This window comes from Grampus griseus (genome assembly GCF_964374135.1).
Source record: "Grampus griseus genome assembly, chromosome: 6".
Lineage (NCBI taxonomy): Eukaryota > Metazoa > Chordata > Mammalia > Artiodactyla > Delphinidae > Grampus > Grampus griseus.
In genome coordinates this window covers 102783954-102796629 of record NC_139000.1, presented here as the reverse complement: position 1 = coordinate 102796629, position 12676 = coordinate 102783954, and the positions used below count along the sequence as shown (strand labels likewise).

The following is a 12676-nucleotide window of genomic DNA, read 5'->3' as shown; positions in this document are numbered from 1 at the left end:
CACCCCAAAAAGGAAGTTAAGTGTGTGCCATCCCTTTAGCAATTTCTTGCCCAGCAGAAGTGAGTAAGACGTGACCTGCTCACCTTGCTCCTACGCTGAGCAGGCCCCAACCACTTCTGCCTCTCTCCCTTCCCGACTCCTCTTTCCTACTTTGCATTGGCTAGGGCAGATCACTGTAGCCTGAAAGGCTGCAGGGAGGGCGGCACTCCTGCTGATAGTAGCAGCCAGTGCACCTCCACCTTCCTCCCGCCAGGGCACATTGGCATGGAGGTGAGGGGAGGCTGCTCGCGTCTGCTCCAAGGACTGAGGGATCATTACCTTAGCACACCTCTACCACATTCTTGGGGCAGGGAACTTGTGCAGGAAATGACCAGAAGTCAGACTGGTCATTTCCCCACTGTCAAATTGCCATTTCTTCTGTCTGTATGACCCTAAAGAAGTAACTCAGCCCCCTGAAGACTTAATTTCCTCATCTTTAAATACCTACCTCAGAGTTGCTTTTAGGGCTAAACAAGCCATAAATGCAAAGAAATGATCCCTGAATGAGGCACACAGTAGGCACACTGGTTAAAAGAAGATATGGGCTGGGGTTTGGGCTCTGTTGCACAAAGCAGAAACAAGCAGTTTCCCTTGTTTATAGACTATTCCAGTGAATCAACCTAGCCTAGGTAAAAAAAAGTTCCCCAAATGGTCCAGCTGAGCTCCCAGGAGCCTGAGGCTAAAGCCCAAACTAGGAACAAAGTATTGCAGCTGCCGGGCTTGCTGCTTCTTTGTAGATACACTCAAGAGGCCTCAGGTTGAAATGAAGCACAACTGGTTGAGGATAGGATCCTGTACTTCTGTCTCTTGGTCAAAATATCACCTCGATTTTACCATGATTTCCAAGAACAAAGTAAGTGCTCACAGCCTTCATCATAACCTTTTCTCAACCTCTGACTCAGTGACCGGGAACACATTATGAGATAAGCTCAACAAAGACCGCTGGCTATTGATGCTCATACAGAACCTACATTGTAATGTTGCCATGAGAGTCAGGGTCCATAAGGTGATTTCCAGAGATGTGTTCTGGAACCAGCCTCCCTTCTTTTTTACTTGTTCCTGGATAATCTGATATCATGTTTGGATAAAATGGAATGGAACAATACCCTCCTGCAACAAAGAACAGAAAGATAAACAGTTGCTAATACATTTAGTCTACAGGGGTGATTTAACAAACAAGCCTTGGTGTATTAATGTTATATGTAATGTTAGAAAGTAGAGTTCTAAATTGACCATTCTAAGCCTAGTTAGCATCTTCATTAGATGTTCACCAACTTTTAACGGACCCATAATTAAGTCCACTAAACAAATCATCTCATTAGGTTGCCTTATCGAAATAAAATGCAAATAGTTTCTCGTGGAGATTATACAAACAAGCAGTACTGCACAAAGCTCCTGCATCTATGCATGCTTATTAAAATATTTTTATAACCAGATGGGTATCTGGTTATTACTATCTACCTAAAATCTTTCAAACTAGGATTATTATGGCCACGCTATAAGAACCTGAAAGCACTTCACTGACCAACCAGTGCAAATTTGTTTTCTGATAGAATTCCTTCAGCTCACCTACAAACTGGGTACAAAGAGGCAGAATACTTAGAAAAAGAGGTTAGAGGACTTTAAGATACGATACAAATAATGTTATCGAATTTATTCTGATGACAAAAGGAAGCCCACTGGGTAGTTTTAAATATGAGTAATCCAATTAGACATGTACCTTAGATTACTCAGGCTGAAGTGGACTGGGAATTGGGAGAAGGTTAAGTAAAGAGAAGTCTGGAGACAAACCTAGAGTTACTCCAGAAATCCTGCTAAGCAATGAAAGTGACCTGAGTGAATCAGTATTAGTGTAGTAACAATATTATAAGTAGCCAACATTTAAAATTCACTTACAGTATGTTAGGGATTTAATCTTCATAACAAATCTATGAAGCTGGTGGTATTAATATATCCATGTAACAGATGAAGAAACTAAAGCATGGAAGCAAAAGAGGGAACATAAGTGTACAGACTTTAAAATTCATGTATGAAGTATATAAAGCAAGGCTTGATAATTAATAAGCTGTGGAGAGCTGAAGATGAAAGCAAGAATAATGTCCAGGTTCTCATGCTGGCTGAAGGTACTTATTACCATCAATGGACAGATATTTTACCTTACTTTAGGTATTCTTTAATAGCATCTAAATGGCAGGTCCAACTTCAGGTAAAAGAAAAAAGCTAAGCACCATTGGCTAAGTTCAAAAGAGCATGTCATGAATGATTTCACCAAAACTCTTAACCAAAAGGAATACATCATACATTACTATAAAAAAAGTAATTTCGTTCAGAACATTCTTTTTCCTCATCTTTTCCTTTTTTATCCTTTCCTTCTCGGTTCTGGTAGGTTAGTTTGCTCTAGGTGATAGTTCTCTGACCTTGTTTCAATTGTATTTACACTGCAACTCATTGTTTCTGCTATACTTTTTAAACAATTATAATCGTATTTTTCAAATAATTTGAAATTAATTTCACGATTCCAGTTTCAAAGATGCAATTTCTTTCATGAATCTTACTCAAAAAGAATTAAAGTTTTTCTCCACTTACTTGAACTAAAAGTTCATTCCTCTGACAACTGATCTTATTTTTTATAAATCCTGCATATTTTTGTTGTTTTGCTCATTCCTTCAACAAATTCTTAAGAGAGTCATTCCTTTAAGAAATATTTTACTGAGCATCTAATACATGTTAAGACACTCCAGGTTATGCCAGCATTTCTAGGTGCTAGGGATATGGGAGTTCATAAGACAGACCAAAAAATCCCTGCCCTCATGGATCATACATTCTAGTGATGAGGGCATATGATAAACAAATGAATGATAAATATAAAATGTACCGGGTAGTGCTAATAAGTACTATACAAATACAGTAGGGTAGTCAAAGAAAGCCTCCCTGAGGAGACGACTTAGGCAGAAACCAAAATGAACAGGGAATTAGTCATCCAAGCAGAGGACCTAAGTAGAAATGAGTTTGCCAAACTTGATAAGATGAATGCAGGATAACGTGCTAGAAAAGATGGAGCATTTAACAGAGGCCAAACCATATTCAGCCTTGTAAGCCATGGTAGGACTGTGGATTTGTCATAAGTGATAAGAAGCCATTGGAGAGTTTTTAATTTATGTTTTCAAGTGCTCATCTGGTTCATAAGTTATTGCAGTAGCCTGAGTAAGAGATGATGATGGTCTGAACTCAGGTGGCAGCCAGAGAAATGGATGAATTCAGAATACAATCTGAAGACAGCACTGCAGAACTTGCTGAGGTTTCAAAAGAGGTGTCACAGGAGGTGTCAAAGGATGATTCCAAGGTTTTAGAACCACGTCCAATGGAGGAAAGTCAGTGCCATTTACTGAGGAGAGACACACCAAGAAAGAGCAGGTTTGGGGTAAGAAAAGAGCCAAAAATTCCATTTTCACATCTTTGGTGTTGATTTCGACCAGACACACATGTAGAAATGTCATCCAGGCAGCTAGACAGATTTGACAGCTTACGGGAGGAAGAGAAGATATAAATTAGAGTGTCATCAATTAGTAGAGGCATTTAAGGACTAAATGTGATTTCCTAGTGAGCAAGCACAGATAAGAAAACAAGGTCTGGTCTGAGGACTGAGCCTTCAGGCTCTCCCACCATTAGCTGAATAGGAAAGGAGATTGCACCGGTACTACTGGTGAGGTAAGAAGAGCTTTTCTGGAAGCCAGGCAAAGACAGTCTTTCTAAAAAGAGGCAGTGATGGGGAATTCCCTGGTGGTCCAGTGGTTAGGACTCCGCGCTGCCACTGCAGGGGGCAGGGGTTCGATCCCTGGTCGGGGAACTAAGATCCCACATGCCACGCAGCGCATCCAGAAAAAAATAAAATAAATAAATGAATAAATAAAAGGTGGCAGTGATGAACTGTGTCCGAAAGTGTAGAGAAATCAAGGGAATGCTGAGAATTAAACTTGGATCTGGTGACATGCAGATTTTGGGGGTGATTTTGACAAAAGTGGTTTCAGGGGGTTGGTGTCCTTAAAATAAAAGTTATTTTCTGTGGCTTTATTTTACAGTTATCAGGAGAAGCAGCTCTGGCACTGAGCTGTCTAGGTTGAAATCACTGCTCTGGCAGTTGGAAATTTGGCTTGTGAAGGGCATCCTCTTTACGTCTGACACTGATGAAGATTTTCCCTTACTTTTATATGTCTTGGATTATTCTGGGAAGCAGAGGGTTAAGCAAACACTGAAGCTGATTCATCATGCTCCAGAGTTGTTGACTTCTCAGGGGGCTGGGTATACTGAGTGTAGTGTTTTTTCAAGGAAAGCACTTGACTGATACGCTGGGTCATTCCAAGCCTGAAAAATGCTATTCTATTGCCCTATGTGAAGGATAGTTTCACCAATTTAAGATTCTCAGTTTACACAGTTTTTTCCTCAAAGTTTTCTACATGGCACTCCACTCACTGTCTTTTAGCACAGCATGGTTCAACAAAACCTTCTGTGATCACAGAAATGTTCTATTCTGCACTGTTCAATACGGTAGCCACTAGCCACATGTAGCTATTTACTGAGCACTTGAACGGCCAGCAGTGAGAGGACGAATTTATTTTAATTAAGTTTAACAGCTACACATGGCTAGTGGCTACCACTAACTGGACAGCTCTAGCATACAGAAGACAAACACAATGTCTACTTGATATACCTTCCTTTGCCAGTAACCTGTTTCTTGTCTCAATACTTGTACTACTTATTTCCACATCTTAAAATTTAGAAATCCACTAGGCTATTTCTAGGTGTGGATCCCATTTATTTTGCTTGGTATGCACTTAAGTTATCTGTAAAAGAAGAGTATTAACAGACCCTTCCACATGGAAGTTGTATAGAGGTTTTTAAATGAGTTTCAACTTGCCAAACACGTGGCACATAGTAAGTGCTCAATAAATGTTAAATATATTCCCTGAGCCCTTTTGATCTGTTCTCTCTGACCTCTCACTCTGAACTTTTACTCTACATGGAATCTATTATTTGTATTTCTTGTATTTTTGTCTATAATATTCATCTTATATTTTCCTCTGAATTGCAGGAGTATTTCTACAGCCCTGCTGCTTCCTGCCTCCAAAGAGTCAATAGTTAAGAATCACATATTTCGGGCTTCCCTGGTGGCGCAGTGGTTGAGAGTCCGCCTGCCGATGCAGGGGACACGGGTTCGTGCCCTGGTCCGGGAAGATCCCACATGCCGCGGAGCGGCTGGGCCCGTGAGCCATGGCCACTGGGCCTGCGCGTCTGGAGCCTGTGCTCCGTGATGGGAGAGACCGCAGCAGTGAGAGGCCCGCGTACCACAAAAAAAAAAAAAAAAAGAATCACATATTTCACTTAAGAATTCCTTTTTCTGCTCTCTGATACTTTTTCTTCAAATGCTCAAGAGTCTCCTTGAGAATATTAATTAGTTCTTTAAATTTCAATGTCTTCTCTTGTTTCTTGCAGTAAGTCTGTCACCTTCTCTTAGACTGCATCTGTGTCTATCTTTTTGTGTATTCAACTTTAAAGAGAAAGGTCTATGTTTATGCAATATTGGGAACTGTGTTGGGTTCAATCAAAAAACATTTAGAACCAAGTTCAAATCTTTGGGGATAGGGAGATGTTTACATTGTTACTTCCTGTATTAGTTCTCAACTGCTGCCTAACAAATTACCCCAAATTTAGCAGCTTAAAACAGTGAACAAGTATTATCTCACAGTTCCCGTGGATCAGGAATCTGAGTGTGGCTTAGCTGGGTGCATCTCACTCAGGATCTCTCAAAAGGCAGCAATGTGTCAGACAGGGCACCTGCCATCTCCAAACTTGATGAGGGCTGGTGGGGGAGGGTTTGCTTGCAAACCAAGCTCACGCACACGGCTGCTGGCAGGCATCGGGTCTTCAAGGGCTGCTGGCCCACATGAGCTCCACAGGGAAGCTCACAAAGTGGGAGATGGCTTCCCTCAGAGCAAATGACAGGGCCGCCCAAAAGGCTTTGGTGGAAGCCAAAGCTTTGTTGTAACCTAACCTTGAAAGTGACATCCCATCACTTTTGCCACACTTGTGGAAGCAAGTCACTAGGTCCGGCCATACTCAAGGGGAGGGACATGAGTACACAAGGACATGAGTGGGGGGCAGGGGTCACTGGGGACCATCTTAGAGGCTGTCTGCCACACATTACCCTTAGTCAGCTTATCAATTCAGCAATATGTGGTCAGGAAGCAGGACTACAAGGCCAGAGAAGGAAGCTTTAGAGCAGGGAGTTTTAACATTGTGCTTCATGGTTAGTCTCTCTCCTACAACCTTGGGTAGCCAGTCCTTCTCAACTGGTCACATTCCCCTTGGTAAGAACCACGCTGAGTCATTCAGCGTTTAACCCTGCTTCAAAGCACCAGATACCTTACCAATGAACTGCCCCATGAACCACCTTCAATTCTAGCTCTGGCTGCTCAAGGTAGGTTCCTTTAGTCACACCCCAGGAGGGATTCTCAACCACATAAATGAATCCAAGTCAGCTAATAAGGACTTCCCTCACTATGTTTCTCATCTGTACCGTCTCCTGCCAAAATTCTTTTTAGTTTTGTTACGGCACTCTTCCAGGGTTTCCAAGGAAACTGAACTCTCCCCATTATGCTTCTTGGTCATTTCAGTGTGTTTGTCTGTTTGTTTTAACACATGGGCTTAGATCATCATCCTCCACTGGAAGTCAACACAGCGATTTGTTTAAGTAAAGCACTTTACACACTCCTTCAAAGACTCTGTTTTGATAAATATGACAGGAAATACTTGTTGGTTTTCTTAGTCATATAATTCAATCCTGTTGTTGGATAAAACAAAGACGTTTCAATCTACACCAGTTCCCAAGATATATTCTACTATGGTAATTTAAATAACTAAATTTTGATGATTTCTAAAAAATGCAGTGTCACCAAACTTAGTTCAGTTTAAGATGTGACTAATTAGAAAACTTAACACAGAAACGTTTTAACATTATCTTTAGAGGAATCACACACACAGCTGCTCAGCAGGATGAACTAATCAGAGCGTTGTAAAGAAGCCTCTACCACTATGTGTCCAGCAGGGGGCACCTAGCACTATGAGATGGACATAACACTTAAAAGACAAATCTGAAGTAAAAAACACCAACAGCATCCTCACTCACAAACGAAAATATCCATTTTTGGTTTAACAATAAAAAAATATTTTCCTATACTGTATTATTCCTATACCCCACCCTCATTCCCAGGAAGATAATTTATTCACCCTATTTCCTTAGCATACTAATAAAGTGGGTAGGAAGAGAATCAACAAAAACTCAATCAGATGTCAACAAATTTTCTGATGCGATACTCTGGTACTGGATAATCGGAATTCAGGTTCTTTGTCTTCTGCTGATGAATATGTGGAAAACAGAATTAAGAAATACCTTAAGTAGACACAAGGCCACCACATACTGCTGCACAGGATCTAACCTACACAAGCAACCATCCTGTACAGACACAAAAGGCACAGTGCCTGAGGCTTAACCCTGTATCTGATCTCAACAGATTTCTAGGTGATATATTCTGAGTCAAACGGCATTTTCAAACATTTTAGCACTTCATTTAAGGAATAAAATTACTTGTTAGCAAAGTTGTAGGATACAAAACCAATGCACAAAAATCGGTGGCATTTCTATATATTAAAAACGAGCAATACAAAAAGGAAATTCCTTTTACAATAGTATCAAAAAGAATAAAATATTTAAGAATAAACTTAATAAATGAGGTGAAAGACTTACACAAGGAAAACTACAAAACGTTACTGAAAGAAATTAAAAACATAACTGGAAAGACATCCGATGTTCATGGATTGGGAGAGTTAATAGTTAGTATTGTTCAATATTACCCAAAGCGTTCTACAGACTCGATGTAATCCCTGTCAATATCCTGATGATGTTTTTTGCAGAAATAAAAAAATTCATCCTAAAATTCATGTGAAATGTCAAGGGACCTGAAAAGCCAGACCAATCTTGAAAAAGAACAAAGTTGGAAGTCTTACACTTCCTGATTTCAAAAGTTACTATGAAGCTAAGAAATCAACAGTATGGAACTGGCATAAATGCAGACATATAGTCCAATGGAATAGAGAGCCCAGAAATAAACACTATTCTACTCCACATCTGATCACACGTGACCCTTCCACACATGGTGAAATGCTTTCTGACAAGGTCTTTTCAACACATGGTGTTGGAAAAATTGGGTATCCTCGTGTAAAAGAATGAAGTTGGACTCATACCTTATACCATTTACAAAAACTGACTTAAAATGGATCAAAGACCTCAACGTAAGACCTAAAACTAGGACTTCCCTGGTGGCGCAGTGGTTAAGAATCTGCCTGCCAATGCAGGGAACACGGATTCGAGCCCTGGTCCGGGAAGATCCCACGTGCCACGGAGCAACGAAGCCCATGCACCACAACTACTGAGCCTGCGCTCTAGAGCCCGTGGGCCACAACTACTGAGCCCACATGCCACAACTACTGAAGCCTGCGGGCCTAGAGCCCGTGCTCTGCAACAAGAGAAACCACCGCAGTGAGAAGCCCAGGCACCGCCACAAAGAGTAGCCCCCACTCGCCGCAACTAGAAAAAGCCCGCGCGCAGCAAGGAAGACCCAACACAACCAAAAATAAATTAAATAAATAAATTTTTCAAAACACCTAAAACTATAAAACTCTTAGAAGAAACACAGGGGAAAAAGCATCATGGCACTGGATTTGGCAATTTCTTGAATATGACACTGAAAAACAGGCAAAAAAAGAAAAAATAAATTGAAGTTCACCAAAATTAAAACCTTTGGTGCAAAGGACACAAGTAACAGAGTGAAAAGGCAACACATGGAATGAGAGAAAAACGTGCAAATCATAATCATATAAGGGATTAATATCCAGCATATATTAAGAATTCCTACAGATAAACAACAAAAAAAATCCCCAATTTTAAGACAGGCAAAGGACCTGAAAAGACATTTCTCTAAAGATATACAAGTGGTCAATAAACACATGAAGATTTGCTCGGTATAAGTAATCATCATGGACATGTAAATCAAAACCACAGTGTAAATAAAATCCACTTGACATCCATGAGGATGGCTATTATTATCAAAAACAAAAACAGAAAATCACTAGTGTAAGTAAGGATATGGAGAAATTGAAACCCTGTACAACATTGCTGGTGGGAATTAAAATGGTGCAGCCACTATGGAAAACAGTACGGTAATTCCTCAAAAGTTAAAAACAGAATTATCTTATGATCCAGCAATTGCAATTCTGGGTATATACTCGAACGAATTCAAAGCACAGACTTGAACAGATATTTGAACACCAGTGCGCAAAGCAGTGCTATTTACAAGAGCCAAAAGGTAGAAACAACCCAAACGTGCATGACAGATGAACTGGATAAACAAAATGGTATATACATACAATGACTATTCACCCTTTAAAAAGGAAAGAAATTCTGACACATGCGACATACAACATAGATGAGCTCTGAGGACTGTTATAGATGGAACGTTTCTGTCCCCCCAGCCCCCAAAATTCGTATGTTGAAATCCTAACCCTCAGTGTGATGATCACTAGGAGATGAGATCTCTGGGAGGTGATCAGGTCATGAGGGTAGGGCCTTCATGGATGGGATTAGTGTGCCCTTATAAAAGAGGCCCCAAAGAGCTCTCTCTCCCCTTGTGCCATGTGAGGACACAGTGAGAAGACAGCAATCTGTGAACCAGACACAGAATCTGCTGGTGCCTTCATCTTGGACTTCTAAGAACTGTGAGAAATAAATTGTTATTTAAGCCACCCAGTCTCTGGTAGTTTGTTACGGCAGCCTGAATAGACAAAGAAGAGGGGCATGTTAAGTGAAATAAGCCAGTCACAAAAGAACAAACACTGTATAATTCCACTCTTATTAGGTACCTAGAGTAGTCAGATTCATAGAGACAGAAAGTAGAATGGGAGTTACCAGGGGCTGGGAAAGGAGAGAACTGGGGAGTTACCATTTAATAGGTATGGAGTTTCAGTCTGGTAAGATGAAAAAAAGTTCTGGAGATGGATGGTGGCGAAGGTTGCACCATAATGTGTCATGTACTTAATGCCACTGAACTCTATACAGAAAAATGGTTAAAACAGTAAACTTATGTATATTTTATCACAATAAATTAGTTATCTCCCATAAGAAATTCCAAGGTAGGGCAATTAAATCCAATGTTAGTTAATTCACCAGCTTATTTAATTAAAGATCCAGGTTCTTTTCATCTTTACATTCTGACAAAAGATAGCTACAGGGTTGGGATCTAGAGTTCTCAGTGTGGGAGAAAAAAGATATAAATACGGAATGGGAGAGGTAAGGAAGAACTCTGTGGTAGTCCATCGAAATTGGCCGATCAGTATAAACTGGTATTTTAAAAATCTTATGAGAGTATTTCAATCATATATGAAAGTAGGTAGAGGAGCATAGTATAACAAATTCCCACGTACCCAGCTTCAGCAATCACAAACTCATGGCCAATCTTGTTTCATCCATAAAGTCATCCCATATTATTTTTTGCACATCCCAGATATCAAATTATTTCACCCTTAAATATTTCAGAAGTTATCTCTAAAAGATAAGACCACCACTTTGAATATAGCCATACACCATACCTGAAAAAAATCAATAATACTTTATCACACCTAAAAATAATCAGTATTACAAATATCAAATATCCAGTATATGTTCAAATTTCCAATTGTCTTGCGTCAAAAAAAAAAGTTTAACTACCTGAATTATGATCCAATACGGTTTTCAAACTACAATGGATTGATACATCCTTTAAGTTTTTTTAATCTATAGGTTCCCCCTCTATTTTTTTTCTTGCAGTTTATCTCTTGATAAAACAACGTACTGTAGTTCATCCTATATGAACTCACGATTTAAAAACAAAACCCAGGACTTCCCTGGAGGTCCAGTGGTTAAGACTCCGCACTCCCAACGCAGGGGGCACGGGTTTGATCCCTGGTTGGGGAACTAAGATCTCGAATGCCTCACAGTGTGGCCAAAACAAATACGCCTTTTAATTTCCTAGTTCTGTCTAGAAAAAAAATGACAGGGCCTAGGAATAAAGATATTCCAGCAGTAAAGAATACACTTAGTACATATGATGGTTTCCAAATACCATTCTCTACTAAAAGAACACAAAATTTCTTAGAAAAATAATTCCTAGTATGGTGGGGGGAAAAGTACAACCGGAAACATCTTGTGTCAAAAGAATAGGGAATATTAAAAGACTGACTGGGACACGTAAAGGGAAGAGACTTGATGGGTCTCTCACTGGCCAAATTTAGGACAATTTGAGCATCAAAAGAAATGGTGGCATTAGCAGATTGGGTGACATTAATAGATTGTTAATACATGGAACAAAAAAGAACCTACAAGTCCATATTGACACTAAAAAGGAAAAGAGTTGGGAAATTAGAAGATCACCATTCTGCATCCACCAATGTAATAACTGCCTCAGGCAAGGACCATCAGTGATTCACTTATTAATTACAAAGGAGGGAAAAGGTCCTTTTTTGAGAGATCTAGTATATACTATATGACCAAGAGATCAATCATCAATAACAGGACAAATTTATTACATGATGTGATGCACCAGGAAGCACACTCTATGTACTCTTATGTAATATGTCTTGTCAAAAATGTTTAACATGGATTTAATTATGAGGAAACAACTGGTGAAATCCAGAAAGTGAGATATTTTATAACAAGCTTTGACTCTTCAAAATTAACAGAATGCTTTGGTTGGATCCTGAATTGAAAAAAATATATATATATATATTTTTTTAAGGACAGTTTTTGTGTCAGTTGGGGAAGTTTAAAAATGGACAGTGTAATAGAGAACATTTCTGAATTAATGCTAAATTACTTGGGTATCATAATGGTACTGTGGCTGTGTAAGAGAATATTCTTGTTCTTAAGAGATAAAAGCTGAGTTATTTAGGAGTAAAGCATCATGCTGCTTCCAATTTACTTTCAAAAAATTTAGAGGCCGGAGTACAGGTATAGATAAAGCAAATGTGGCAAAATGTTTACAACTGGTGAATATAAGTGAAATAAAGAATGGTCATCATCATATTTATTTTTCAATTTCTTTGTGGGCTTAAAATTTTTCAAAATAGAAGTTGGAAAAGGAAGGGATAGAGGGAATATAGCAATCCAGATACATTCTTGTACAATGGCAACAAAAAAGGAAGCTCTCTCCTCTCTGGGTTTCTTTTCAAATGGGTTGCAAAGCCTTTCAGGGAACCACCCCTCTGGTTCCTGCCCCCAGCAGAGAGCTCATCATATTTCATTGTATAGATCTAATATTATCTGTCTGACCTCATTTCACATTTAGCTTAGTCCTACAACTATAAAGCCACCTATAATGGAAAAAAAAAAAAAAAGCCAGACTGGCCTTTTCCTATCTAACCAGTGTGAAAACCAAGATCTAAGCTGGCATGTTTCCCCCAAATCATCACTAAAACAGATAATCTCCCCTGTTCTAACCAAGCTATCTATATAGGGCACCGATGACTGGGGCAGAGGGATTCATGCCTCTTA

At 39.5% G+C, this 12676-nt stretch overlaps 1 protein-coding gene across 3 annotated transcripts in view; it reads right to left on the bottom strand.

Moving 5' to 3' along the window:
• Positions 1 to 12676, bottom strand: part of PPP2R2A (protein phosphatase 2 regulatory subunit Balpha) — an 83830-nt gene that overhangs the window by 44582 nt on the left and 26572 nt on the right. Inside the window, exon 1 of one of the 3 annotated variants that reach the window (XM_082655798.1) lies at positions 1011 to 1147. The exons of the other annotated variants lie outside the window; for them this stretch is intronic. Within the exon in view, the coding sequence (XP_082511924.1) occupies positions 1011 to 1026 (16 nt within the window). The 5' untranslated portion in view covers positions 1027 to 1147. Of the gene's footprint in view, positions 1 to 1010; positions 1148 to 12676 lie in introns of those variants that run through there. 3 annotated transcript variants of the gene reach the window in all.